At 38.7% G+C, this 14,701-nt stretch overlaps 2 protein-coding genes across 2 annotated transcripts; both read left to right on the top strand.

Annotated features, from left to right (window-relative positions):
- Window positions 1-116: 116 nt before the first annotated feature.
- LOC126623918 (abscisic acid receptor PYL12-like) lies at window positions 117-3,072 on the top strand. The gene has a single exon (XM_050292892.1). It carries the CDS (start codon window positions 2,414-2,416, stop codon window positions 2,969-2,971), a length of 558 nt encoding a protein of 185 aa, XP_050148849.1. The 5' UTR covers window positions 117-2,413; the 3' UTR covers window positions 2,972-3,072.
- A 2,482-nt stretch (window positions 3,073-5,554) lies between these two features.
- Window positions 5,555-8,714, top strand: LOC126621946 (low-temperature-induced cysteine proteinase-like). Its single transcript, XM_050290580.1, has 5 exons — window positions 5,555-6,110; window positions 7,006-7,238; window positions 7,329-7,466; window positions 7,566-8,081; window positions 8,345-8,714. Exons 1-5 carry the CDS (start codon window positions 5,603-5,605, stop codon window positions 8,483-8,485), a joined length of 1,536 nt encoding a protein of 511 aa, XP_050146537.1. The 5' UTR covers window positions 5,555-5,602; the 3' UTR covers window positions 8,486-8,714.
- Window positions 8,715-14,701: the final 5,987 nt, after the last annotated feature.

Here is a 14,701-nt window from a genome sequence, read left to right as displayed (position 1 = left end):
ATGTTCATTACTCACTATAAATGTTGAGGCATGTTAAGGGCCTCCTCAGTGGAAACAAACTAGCTAACTGTGTTCGTGCGTGTGCGATAGACGCAAAGTAAAAGTTTTAGACTTGTAGTTATGTATTGAAGAGGGTTTCAATTCTGCATTTTTTCCCTTAAAACTCGAACTCGTTTGTTGTTTAGAATTGGAATGGATTGGATAACTCATAAAGTTGGAGTAATTGAAGGTGGAGGTGAAAGATTTTCATTCAAAAGGATTTAGAAGGGGATTAGAAATGAAGGAAATCTATCCCTTGTTATCGTTACCGTTTTGGGGATTGGAATGGAGAATAGTTGGGCACAATTTTTTTTCCGTTTCTTCCTTCAGCCTCTGCCGTCTTATGTTTTTAGCACAATGTTTTATAATGTTAGGCATTAGGCACGGGAATTGACGTTAAACTATGAGATGACAGAGAGTCTATGAAAAGTCTTACTTTTGAGAGGATGTTAACTTAATTTCCATATGCGCCCTATTATTCTGTATTTTTGCTTGAACCAGCTTTTTGTTTGAGTAGGCTGTTTTCCTATCTGGTCCAAGATTGTTTGATTTGGGCTCAGAAGTTGGGCTATTGTTTGTTAACATGCCTGCTTGTTGGTTCAGGCCCAGATCGGGTGAAACCGGATTGCAAAAAAATTTGTCATCAAGAGCATTTGATTTTCCCCAAATGAAAATTAATAGAAAACAAATTAAGAATAAATCTATATACAAAGCCAGAAGGCTGTTTTGGTGTCACTGGCTTCGACAAAAATAATTTGACCAAACTGTCCCTCAGCCAAAAAAATCCAAAAGCAGCCCAATACAATATATCAAATAATGCAAGGGCAATTTGGTCATCATAAAATATAATATTATAAAATAAATATAATAAGTGGGGAGAGAAAAGAATAAAAAAATAGAAGGATGAGTGAAAGTTGATGGTGCCTACGTGAAGGGGAAAGAAAAATATAATAAAAAATAAGGAAAATCATAAATATTGTGTTCAAAACATCAAGAGGCGCGTAGCGCCGGTGATAAATTAGTACAATTTTTTTTAATTAATACCTTACAATAGGCTAGCAATAATGTAATTCAATCAGATGTTCATGAAATATTATTTTCTCTATTTTTAAATACGTTCAAAACATCTTAAGAAACGTGTAATGCCGGTTATAAAAAAGATCTTTTCCACGCAGATAATAATGTGATTCGCTGGTTATAAAAAATATATTTCCCACGCGGATAATAATGTGATCAAATTAGTTGTCAAATGATTGTTTTTTTAACAAACGATATTTGATCTAAGATTATTCATTTACTTCAAATATTTGACTTTCCTTTTATCAATTTACGCATATAAATACATTTAAAACGTGTAAATCACTCGTAACATGCCGTAATTCAAAAAATGCATTCTGCACGTGCGTGAGTGTGTGCATGAAGGCTTGTAATAATAAAAGAGAAATGCGAAGGAGATTTTCAAAAGCGGGATTCTTCATGGATTCTCTGTCACCTCATGTTTTTGCGTAATGTTTTATAATGATAGCGGAAAATTAATGTTAAACCAGGTGGGAAATGGTGTATCCATTTTAAGAGAATCTCCTTAGTATTTCTCATAATAAAAATTGTTACACATCTCGTGAAGCTAGAATGATGCCTCTAAACAAAATCCAGAGAGACTTTTGCACTAAAATTTTAGGTCAGCCCACCTCACCACGTGTTATATTCGCGATCTGATTAGCCTCATTTGCTTTTCATTATCCAGCACATGGGTACATTCAAGCATGGATAGCATCAACAGTATAGGGGCAATAATTAGATGGACAATGATTGTTTGCCCTCCCACTTCTCATGCCCTTTCATGTCCTCCTGTTTGTGTGGTTACGGTTAAGCCACATCAAAATTTTATATTACTATTCATTTTTGTCTTATTATCTCTATAAAAAAAAAAAAAACATAAAATGTTGATGTGGCTTAATCGTAACCACACAAAATAGGAGGATATAAGAGGGCACTACTATAACGTGCTGATATGGTACACCTGGTAACAACTGTCATTTTTGCTGACATGTCAAGATATGGTCCACATCCACATGTACACAACAAAGAAGATATTTTGGAGTAAACCATTCACATAAGGACACCACAACAAACAAACAAGTGACCATCACCAGAATGAGCACATGACCAAATCACTGGCCTCCAACGGCAACCATTCCCAAGGCCTAATCAAGATCCATACCTTTTTTGGTATTATTTTTAATCCATTCCTTTTTTGGTATTTTTAAGTACAACCCTAGCGAAAAATTCCACCACACCTGTATATAAAGGGTAACCCTAAACCACAGTCCCCAAACTCCCAGCACTTGATAAAAACAAAATAAATAACCAAGAAATGTCGTACCCAACGTCCCAAAATACAAGCCCTCTAAGCGAAAGTCAAGGTATGATCGACACCTACCATGTCCACGATCTTTTGCCGAACCAGTGCGGCTCGGTACTCGTCCAAACCATCGACGCACCGCTAACCCTAGTATGGTCCGTCCTCCGCCAGTTCGACAATCCGCAGGCTTACAAGCCGTTCGTTAATAGTTGCAGCATACGGGCGGGGAACGGAGGCATAGGGAGCATTCGGGAAGTCGTGATTAAGTCTGGGTTGCCGGCGAAAACCAGCACGGAGAGGCTGGACGAGCTCGACGACAACATGCACGTCATGCATTATAGCGTTATCGGTGGGGATCACAGGCTTGCAAATTACAGTTCTACCACTACGGTGCATAATGTGGAAGAAGAAAATGGAAGGAAGAATAAGACGGTTGTGATTCAGTCGTACGTGGTGGATATTCCCGCCGGAAGTAGCAAGGAGGATACTTGTTTGTTTGCTAATACGATTATAGGCTGTAATCTCAAGTCATTAGCTAAAGTTTCAGAAAAGATGGCTGCTACGTGCTGATCATTAACTAGTTAATAAGCTTAATTTTAACGATTTTTCTTGGGTTTTCCTTATGTTGTAATAAACTAATCAATAATTGATGTCCGACTTTCCAGCTCCTATGTGCTAAGTATTCCATCTTTTTTAATACTAAATCTAACTTAGATTTAGAGAAGAATAAGAGTTTGAATTCCGAAAGAAGCAAGTCAAAACGAAAAGCACTATCTACCAAATTAAAGCTCGTTTAGAAGTGATTTTAAAATGACTTAAATGCTCTTTTAGTGAAAATATTTTTTAAATCAATCCTTAATAGAAATTCAAGTGAATTCTTGAAAAACACTTCAACCGTTTCCTGCAAGAAGCATATATCTAGTGCTTTGGAGCCCAAAATCAAATGTAAAAAAACTTTCACGAATTGAAACCGTAACTTTTTGGTCACAAAAGAACAACCTTTTCGTTTGCCAAAAAATCATAAAAACAGATATTGCACCCCTCTCCTCTCTAAGTGTATTATATATACACACACGCGCGCGCACACACACACACTTATATATACTTGAAGCGAATGATGACTTTTTTTAATATTTAAACTCGAAACACAGTTAATTTAAGAGAACCTGAACGTTTCACCATTTGTTCGCCACTTGACGTTGGATGAAAATGAAATAATAACATAAAAATGGATATAACTAAAACTAATGCGTTGGACATACTTGACTCCAGCTAGCTTGATAATGGTTGATTAAAATTATGAGGCAAATCCATACACAGCGTTACCCAAAGCAATACACGGCGTTACCCAAAGGCGACCTAACAGTTCCTTGCAAGTTAGCTAAAGACTAGCAGATGTCATGACACTGACAGTAGAGAGCTTCGATTGCTCAATCGAACCACTACTACTCTGCTATTTGCCGCTATTTTAAAGCTATTTTCATGCACCTTTTTTAGCTTCTTTCCTCATCTTTTTGCATTTTTAGACTGTCTGATTAAATAAATTTAATGAAAATGTGAGGTGTATTTGCTTAGTTTTGGATTCGGGGATGCTTCGTAATAGAGGAATTTGATTAAGAAATCACTTGTTAATTTGTTGAGAGAGTTGAAGGATCTCGAGTCTGAGCCCTCTTATGATTTTTTGGTTAGGTAGAAGACCTTCGATATCCTTGCTCTCAGACTCAGAGTGACCAAGTGCCATTTGGGCATTTTGTTATGACCAGCTTTGCGTCAGCGTTGGAAATTTGTAGTTGTAGAGCCGTGTCGCTTTACGTGTGCAGAGGCACTCATCGTGGGACGACGATATTGGACAAGAATTGTTTGCCTTCCATTTTTTCATGCCATTCTATGCATTCCTGTTTTGTGTGATCACGGTTAAATCATGTTAACATTTTATATTTTTGTTTTTATAAAGATAATAAGACAAAAATGAATAATAATATATAATGTTGACGTGGCTTAACCGTGATCACACAAACAGTAAAAGATGGAATGGCATGGAAAAAGAAAAGGCACACAATTCTTGTCCCGAAGATATTTTGGGGGATGAGTGTACTTTTATGTAGCGTTTGAGATTTCTTGACACTTCGGTTGTCAAGAAGTGCTTTTAGACTATTTAGAAATAGTGTCAAAAGAACCCCTAGAAAACTACTAAATGAGTATGACATTCATTATGTCAGAGTGATCGCACGATAACATTGTCAGACAACCTAACCCAAAACTTTCTCCCAAACAGTCTTGCTCTCCCAAGTTTCTTATTTTGAGGATCAAATGCATATTAGTCATAAGGTTGCATTAGTTTATATCCAAAGACTGAAAATATTTGATAACTTAATAAAGCAAAATCAACTTAAAATCCAAGAATTAGTAGAAAACTCATTTTCTTGTGTTGTTGTAAGCCTTTAAATATTTGATATTCGATCCTCACATGTTGAGGACCTTAAGAGCACGATCCTTCTTCAAAATCACAAAATGAGATTGAGCCCAACATTTATTATGTATGGGCCTAAATGTTACCCTCATTCTGCTCCAACCTAAATTTAGTCCTTTCCCATATGGATCGCATGGTCACGTCGATGAGAGATTTTTCAGTGTGATTGGTATACATTACATATTATTATATAAATTGTGAGATATATGTGCTAAAAAGTTAATAACTTAAAAAATAAAATTTCACATCACTTTTATTAAAATACGTGATATACCATCCTGTCATAATTAAAAATTTCTCCTCATCCAGGCCATTCCAACGTCCAGCATGGATATTACCCTCCTATTTTGGTACGGTACACCTTCCCAAATATCTCGTTGTAGAAAGTTTCAACCTTTAGCTTCCAGTCGGGTGTTGCAGACAGTTGAATGGTAGGTCTCTCTCTTGCTTCCAGTCAGCCACTCTCAAGTCAAGGGAGCTGAACAGCAGACGGGTAAATATTTCAACTCCCAGACCACCAACAAAATTTGGTACTTCAACAAATTAAATTAAAAATACCAAGAAAATATCTTAATAATACGATTTCTTGTCATCCCTAGAATTAAAGCAGAATTATTAGTGTTTGTGAATTGACTGGTAGGTTGGGTCTTCAGCTGCTCTCACCATATATACATTTCAATGGAGTTGGATCCAAATCAAGCATCTTTAGTGGAAACCCAGTTGAGGAAGTCATGGGTTCCCACAAAATTCAATTGGGTTTGGCTCTTTTAATCTGGGCATCACTGGCGTGCCTTTCTTCTAGTCTCCCAAGTGAATACTCCATCGTTGGGCAAGAAATAGTGGAACACTTTCCTGCAGAGGAGAGAGTTGTGGAGCTTTTCAGGCTGTGGAAGCAGAAGCACAGGAAGGTGTATAGGCATGCTGGAGAGCATGAGAGGAGGTTTGAGCATTTCAAGAAGAATCTCAAGTTTGTGTTGGAGAAGAATGCAAAGAAGAGGGATGCAAAGAATGCCCATCGTAGTCAGAGGGTTGGGTTGAATGGGTTTGCTGACATGAGTAATGAGGAGTTCAGGAAGACTTACTTGTCTAAGAAGGTGCAAATGCCCCTTCTCAAAAGGGAGAATCTTAACCTGGTGAAGAAAATGGGGGGCAAACCAGTGAAGTCATGTGATGCTCCTTCTTCTTTCGATTGGAGGAAGAAGGGAGTTGTGACTGGTATCAAGGACCAAGGCAGTTGTGGTATGTTTCGATTTCATATATTTCATTAGGTAGTGAGTGCATTTCGATTATTTACAAGTTTATATGAATAGTTCTGAGTATTATTGTGGTAAAAGTTTGGACTTTTATGGTAAAAGTTTGGACTTTTAGAGGTCAGATATTGCAGATGTGGGTTGGGCTAGTAGTGCGATATCTGGGTTAGGTGCGTTGGTCAGCGCAGTGTCATACTGTCATCCTTTACATTCAAGTTCGAATCTCCCTCCATAAGTTAGTTGTGAAAAAGGGATCAGATATCATTTTAGGATAGATGCACACTAGATGAGCATTGGTTCTTCTATCTGGCTTTTGATTGCACATATATGCATAGTTTAGTAACTGTAAGCTTGTTGACATACATCTTTAACTCTAAAGAGGCTTCACACTTAAAGTTCATGATAACATAATTGGTTAAAAGGGGAGATTTTGGATTCAACCAATTGAATTGATGAACAATGTTTTTAAAGAAGGCCATCTTTAGTGGTCATCATTCATTGACCTTTTGGTTTCTATGCTATCAAAAGTCAATGGTCAAAATACTAAAGATGCTTTAGATGGTTAAAAAGGAGTTTGGTTGTAGTAATACATGGTAATAAAATATAATAAGATAACTTTCACTCCTTTGGAGTTGGGATATGAATTTGCAAATGTCTTGCAGAGCTGGCTTCTGCTGTTTTACTGAACAAACAAGTTTATTGGGAAATGATAGTAGATAATCTTTTTCTCTTCTTCCACTTTGGAAGAGATCGTTTATAGTGTTCGTATGAAATGACATATCATCCGCGGTGCTCCCAGATTGTAAGCGTCACGTCCTGTCTAAATTGACATTCATGCTAAGTTTTATCGATCTCTTAAAGACATCTGGTTTTTGTGTTCACAGGAAGTTGTTGGGCATTCTCTAGCACTGGAGCTGTTGAAGGAATCAATGCAATAGTCACCGGAGACCTCATTAGCCTTTCAGAACAAGAGCTTGTGGATTGTGACAGTACTAACTATGGATGTGAGGGAGGCTACATGGACTACGCCTTTGAATGGGTTATTAGCAATGGTGGTATTGATACGGAAACTGATTATCCATACACCGGTGTGGATGGTCAATGCAGCACCACCAAGGTCTGATTTTTCTATGGCTTATAATGCTTTTGTCTGGCACAAATTTTATCCACTTTTTGTAGGTTCTTATTTGTGTGCTTCCTTATACAGGAGGAAAACAAAGCTGTCACCATTGACGGATATGAAGATGTGGGAGAAACAGACGGCGATCTTTTATGTGCTTCTGTTCAGCAGCCCATTAGTGTTGGTATGGACGGTTCTGCTTGGGATTTCCAACTTTACACCGGAGTAAGTTGAATTTGTGTTCATTTTACTTGTTGCTTGGATGTCTGAAACGTTAGCAAGACACAGTAGATAAAAATGTAATGTGATTCACCATCCACTCAGGGTATCTATGACGGTGACTGCTCCTCTGATCCAGACGACATTGACCATGCGGTTCTTATAGTGGGATATGGTTCTGAAGGTGATGAAGATTACTGGATTGTAAAGAATTCATGGGGGACTAGTTGGGGGATGGATGGATACATTTACATTAGAAGGAACACTAGTTTAACATATGGGGTTTGTGCAATCAACGCCATGGCTTCATATCCTACCAAAGAGTCATCTGCACCTTCCCCAGCCTCTCCACCCCCACCTCCTACGCCGCCGTCACCACCGCCACCACCACCTCCACCACCATCACCACCACCACCACCACCATCTCCGTCACCAAGTGATTGTGGGGACTTCTCCTACTGTCCATCTGATCAAACATGCTGTTGCCTTTATGAATTTTATGGCTTCTGCCTCATCTATGGTTGCTGCGACTATCAGAATGCGGTTTGCTGCACTGGAACTGAATACTGCTGCCCGAGTGATTACCCCATTTGTGATGTCTCTGAGGGCCTCTGTCTCAAGGTACAGAAATTCTTTTCATCCTTTTATTTCATTATCTCCTCGTTCGACACTGAAAACCAACATTATGGTAGTCGTAAGAAGTTGCAGACTAGTACTTAACCTAATTTAGCAAGTTGTGAAGCATATTAAAAAAGAAACAATAAGTTGTTAAACATATATAGACTCATCTCCTTTTCTTCACAAAGTATGTACATTGAACTAATAGAATCAGCCTTTGGTTTAAGTAACAAGTGACTGATATCTCTCGTATTTTCTATACGCAGAGTTACGGAGATTACTTGGGAGTATCTGCAAAGAAGAGAAAAATGGCCCATCACAAGCTCCCATGGACTAAGGAGGAGCAAACAGAGAAGACATACCAACCTCTGCAGTGGAAGATGAACCGGTTTGCTGCAATGCGCTAAGAGCGGGAAGAGAAGTTATTGTTTTAAGTTTGAAGTTTGCTGTTAGCCTGTTACTACTGCTATTTATATTTATGTCAAACAGGAATTTGTTCATCCTGTTTTTCTGAGTATGTGCTCGTGAACATTGATTCCGTGGAACATATGCAAGGAAAACCAGAAACAGAAACATTTTGGGAAAAGTGATTTTTCTCTGCTTGATGCAATGGACACAATAAATTGATTGATTACAGTTAATGTTTAAAAACACGAAAATAGTTTGACAAATTTTTTTGTTGCTTTTATTTTTGTGCTTCCATTTTTTGGGTCAAATCAGAATGAAAGTGCATGTTACAATAGACCTCGTAATACAGACATTTTTGAAGTTTTAATAACATTTTTTTTTCCTTACAAAAGATAGGATAATTTACACAAACTCATTTAAACCATCGTAAGGAGGATTCGAACACAAGACTTTAAGCGCTAAAAAAAAATATTCTTAACCAAATGAGCTACAAGACACTTGCCACTAACATATCTCTTTTCACAAAACTTAAATTATTTACCCAAAAAAACACAAAATAATTCTTCCCGTCCATCCTCATACGAAACTCTCTTCTTTCTACACTCATTCACTCTCTCCAACCCTTAGAAAATAACACCAACTTCATCCTCTTACAGGTTCGTATCCGCGAATCGTTTGGCAAGTTCGGCAGCTACTACCGATACGTTGTTTCAAAAACCTTCGGCATACACCTCCCGAACCAACCCCACAAGAGCTTTTTGGCTAATGCTCGGCAGAAAATAACACAAGGAACCTGTGAGAGGATGAATATTGTGTGCTCTTGAAATTCTAATGTGTAACTTATATGGACCTTGTCTTCCGTCGGATGGAAACAAATGATTTAGTTAATCCTCTCCCTTCTTAAATTAATAAGAAATATTCTGAAGTTCTGAACAGATTCTTGAACGTGAATTCTGCTTAGATACAAATATAAGTTGATAATATGACACACCATATGTGCTGAAATAATTGTCAACAATAACTGCTAGACATTATTGATATAGACAATAGACTTGTAATTATTCCTCTAGCTAACCATCATTACTTTACTTTATAGCTAGCCATTATTACTTTGCTTTACTTTCCTTTTCTCCTTATTTTCCTCTTCAGTGTTTTCCTCATGTAATCATCATTTTGCTTGTCCACTTGTTAGGACTAGTTGTGTAGTTTTTTACCCTCTATAAGAGAGGACTTCCCTCTTGTAAACAAATAACAATGAAGTTTATTACAATTTCTGAGATGATATCAGAGCAGTCGATCATGACTGACTCTTGAACCTCAAAAATAGAAAAAAAAGCTTCCACCATATCATATCTCAATCATCATATCAGTTTTATTTTTATTTCAACTTCATTGATCTTAATCCTATGCAATGGCTAGTGATGATGAAGTATCAGACCTACCAATTCAGTCCTTCACACCAGGTGAATCAAACTCCACCACACAAGTGGTCACCATTCAAAATGATAATTCCAATTTCTCTGTAGGAATTAAACTTGATGAGAACAACTATACTTTATGGCATCAAGTCATAGAGATGAAAATTGCTGGTCGAGAAAAACATGGGCATCTTTCCGATGGTACCAAGCAGCCTGCAGTCACATACCCAATGTATAACAAGTGGCGAGCTGAAAATTACTAAATCAAAAGTTGGCTATTTGATACTATAACACCCAATCAGATGAAACGGTTCATCTGTTATGACACAGCCATGCAGGTATGGGATGCCATTAAAAAGACTTACTTAGATGGCTCTGATGAAGCTAAAATTTATGATCTTCATAAAAGGTCATTTACCATGAAGCAAAATGGAGCTCTTCTTGCTAACTATTACAGCAATCTCACCGAGATTTTTCAAGAACTTGATCAACTTAGTCCTACTAACATGAAGGACCCAGATGATATTATCAAGGCAGCAATAAATTGAGCGACTTCGAGTCTATATTTTTCTTGCAGGATTAGACAACAAGTTTGATCAAATTCGTGGTGAGATTTTGAGGATGAAGCCCAAACTTGGTCTTTAAGGAGCATACTCTCATGTCAAACGTGAAAGCAATCGACAAGGAACCATGTCAGAAAGTGCCAATATGCCTAAAGCTACTGTGCTCTTTACCACAAATTCTTGATCTCCACAAGGACCTCGACTTCAAAACATAAACTGCTCAATAGCTAATCGATTTAGTAATCGACCACCTATGCAATGCACCAAATGCGGATTGAAAAATCATACTATTCAAGGCTGTTATGAGATTATTGGATATCCAGAAGGATGGGTTCACAAAGGACGAAAAAAGGAATCCAGCAGAGCATCATTCACCACCTCTGAGTCTTCTCAAGATGTTAGCTTATCTGACCAGGTCCCAAAAACCTTGAACACCTCAGGTATATCTAATTCTACATCCGCTAATACTTGTAATAGATCGTGGATTATTGATATAGGTGCCACATATCACATGACATCTGATGCTAACATTCTTCACTCACTAAAAGCAGCCAACCAGACATTCATTACAAGTGCCAATGGTTCAATCTCTTCGGTTACCGGAGAAGGCTCTCTTTCACTAACTTCCTCACTCAATCTTGATCAAGTCCTAGTTGTACCATCTTTAGATTACGATCTTTTATCTGTTTCTCAAATAATTGACTCCCTTAATTGTTATGTTTCTTTTTTGCCACTATATTGTCTTTCTGCTCACTAGGGCCGTGATTGGTTGTGGTACTAGAAGGGGGTAACTATATTATTTGGACTTAATGGAAGAATGCAACAATAGATTGAGTCAAGTGCATCATGTAAGCAGAGATGAATCAACCCGAATGAAGAAGATTTGGTTATGGCACAGGCGATTAGGACAACCATCATTTGGTTATCTTAAACTTTTATTCCCTGAACTTTTTCCCCAATTTAAAGAATCCGATTTCCATTGTGAAATTTGTATTTTGGCCAAAAGTCATCGTGTTTCATATCCATTAAGATTAAATAAAAGTTATGTGCCATTCATGGTCGTTCATTTTGATGTTTGGGGTCCTGCCATAATTCTTACCACTTATGGATTTAGATGGTTTGTGACATTTATAGATGACTGTACTAGAATAACCTGGGTGTTTCCAATGAAGCACAAGAGTGAAGTTCCTACCAAGTTCAATATTTTTCATCAATATGTTGCAACTCAGTTTGACAAGAAAATTCAGACACTCAGGTTTGATAATGGAGGAGAATATGTCAATCATGCTTTGCATAACTATTTGCAAGAGCATGGTATTGTTCATCAAACCACATGTGCCTATACATCACAACAAAACGGTGTAGCAGAGAGGAAGAATCGACATCTCTTAGAAGTGGTTTATGCATCTTTATATGGTGTCAACATGCATCATAAGTTTTGGGGGGAGGCACTGTGTTCTGCAACATATCTCATAAATCGAACACCATCCAGTACTCTCCAATATCAAACACCATTCCAAACACTTAACCACCTTATCACCATTCCATTTATCCCAAACTTAGAACCACGAGTCTTTGGGTGCGTGGCTTATGTATAGGTTTATCCACATCAACGGGGGAAGTTTGATCCATGTGCCCTCCGGTGTGTATTCTTGGGTTATTTTGATACAAAAAAGGGATACAAATGTTTTCATCCTCCTACCTAAACTCTATACATCACTGCAGATGTCCAGTTTCAAGAAGGAGAAACATATTTTTCAAAAGGAGACATTGAGTATCCCCTTCAGGAGGAGAATAATATGTTTGAAGAGGATACCCAAGACATTAGCAACATTAAAATTGTTGCATAAATTTTGAAAACTGAGATAAATGTTGATAAGTCGGCAGACGACTGTAATCAAACAATACATGCAGAAATAGAATCATTGACTCCAACATCAGACACATAAGTACATCCAGCAATGTTAAGTCCAGATGGATTGGGATTGCCTTCTTCGACAATACCATATGATCAATCAGCCCCTGAACACAATCAACAAGTAACTGATCAATCTAATTCTATTGAGATCGTACCTGAGTCAAGTCAAATTGAGTCCACTAATTATCAACTTCCCCCTCGAAAATCTCGAAGGATTCCTAAACAGTTATATGATCCTGATCCTAGAGCCAAGGTTAAATACCCAATTGCTAACCATGTGTCCCTCCATAGGCTATCTACATCATGTGAGGCATTTGTAAATCAATTATCCACTGTGTTTATACCATATTTAGGGCCTCGTATTTAGACCTCGTATAAATACTCGGATGACTTAAATGTAATTATATGATAAAGGAATGGGCAAATATGTAATAGGTGAGGAGTCCTTATTCTATAAAAGGACCCCTCACCCTCACAATTAGAGGAGGCTCATTCTCACCCTCAGATGCCATTTCTGAAGCTTCTCTCAACGCTCTCACTCTTAGAGCTCTCTCTCTCCCTCACTTCTCAGAGAAATATAATACAATCAGTGTGGACGTAGCCCAAACCTTGGGGTGAACCACGATAACTCTTATGTCATTTACATTACTTGCAGATTCACGGTCGGATTTACGTTGTTCCAAGACCATCCGGTTTTGTGCATCAACATTTGGCGCCGTCTGTGGGAATCGACACGAAAAGCTACGTCGGTCCTCTCTCAATTTTTCACTTCCGCCGTGGATCTGCAAAACCCAAGAGACACCGACCCCCACCCTCATCTTCTTTCTTCTCTACTTTGTCTCAGAAGGGTCCAAGTCTCAATTGGCCCAAAACCAAGACCCATCCACACCAAAGCACACACTCTGAGCATTGTCCTTCAAACTTCACCAGTCTTCCTTTCTTCAAAGTGTTATCTTTCAACATCGGCAAACCTTCAAATCTGCACAGTAGCTACTTTGTATGGCTCTGCGTTACCTCTTCGCGACTGTCACCAACCATACTCACCTGATGTTGAAGTCCAACGACGGTTTTTTAGCACCGTTCAATCACAAACTCTGCTTTGCACTTGCTCGCTCCTTCAGGGATCACCATCTTCTTCTGCACCACCGCCATGTGGTGGCATTAGCATTTACATGGGTGCCCACAAGGATGACTGGATCATCACACTCACCCAGGTTATTTAGAATTTCTGCAGCAGCTTCTGCCTTACCTTGGTCTCCGGACAAGTAGACGCAGCCTGCTTCCCCCACGACTCCACACCGGTAGATCCTGAAATTTTTCCCGAAGTAAATCAGAGGATATTTTCCAGTCTGGCTCTTGAGATTCTCATCGCCGAGGAGCTCAAAAAGCAGGGACTAGATGAGGCAAGTTTCATGATGGACGCGAATCTGATTAAGGAGCTTCAGCATAATCAAAGTTGCTATCCCCGAAATGAAGAGATGGGAGGACCATAGACCCAGCAAGAAGTGATCTCCTCGACCACAACTCCAAACTCGCCATTGACAGTTGCTGCTCCGGCGTCTTCCACCTCGCCTCTCCCTGCATCGTCGATCAAATCTATGACCCGGAGAAGGAGCTTCTGGACTCGGCGATCAAAGGAATGCTCAACGTTGGGTCAGCAGTGTGGTGCTGACGTCATCCATGTCCCTCCAACGACGACCCATCATCTGGTCCGTACGTCCTGGCGTCACTAGATGTTCCAGGAAAATGTTTTCTTTCGCTTCAAAAATTGAAGTTTCTCGGGACAGTGACGGAATTGGAAAAACCTAAGTGGTTAAACTAGAAGAACAACCGACCTGCGATAAGGGTTTGGATTTGGATAGAAGATTGAGCGTTTTCGGTCAGAGAAACTGGAAATTAAATAGTAGCTTATCTTCCTCCGCACTCGCGGCTCCTGGAATTCATCAAGACGCTCAAGCTCTCAGCACATTTTTATGTGTCCAGATGATATTATGACGGGTCAAAAGAGGTCTGCAAGCGGTGCTCATGACGAGTCAAAAGAGGTCTGCAAACAAGGTCAAATGTTCAGACAATCAACTGCTGTTCAAACCACTTGAAATGAAAAGCTGTCCATCAACAGAAAAGAAAAAGCAATGTCTGGAGAAAGCAAAATAAAAAATAAGATGCAGTGGGAGCAAAAGTAGAAAAGAAAAAGGAAAATGAGGAAATGGTCTAAAGAAGTTTGTGGAGATGGCATGCGCCAATTGCACACCAGTGAAGCAATCCAGCCATCATGTCACTAAGAAGCCAAAAAAGTAGAAAAGAAAAAGAAAAATG

This window comes from Malus sylvestris, chromosome 5, assembly GCF_916048215.2.
Source record: "Malus sylvestris chromosome 5, drMalSylv7.2, whole genome shotgun sequence".
Taxonomy (NCBI): domain Eukaryota; kingdom Viridiplantae; phylum Streptophyta; class Magnoliopsida; order Rosales; family Rosaceae; genus Malus; species Malus sylvestris.
Note: the sequence above shows the minus strand (reverse complement) of the source record. Positions and strands in the feature narration are given on the sequence as shown.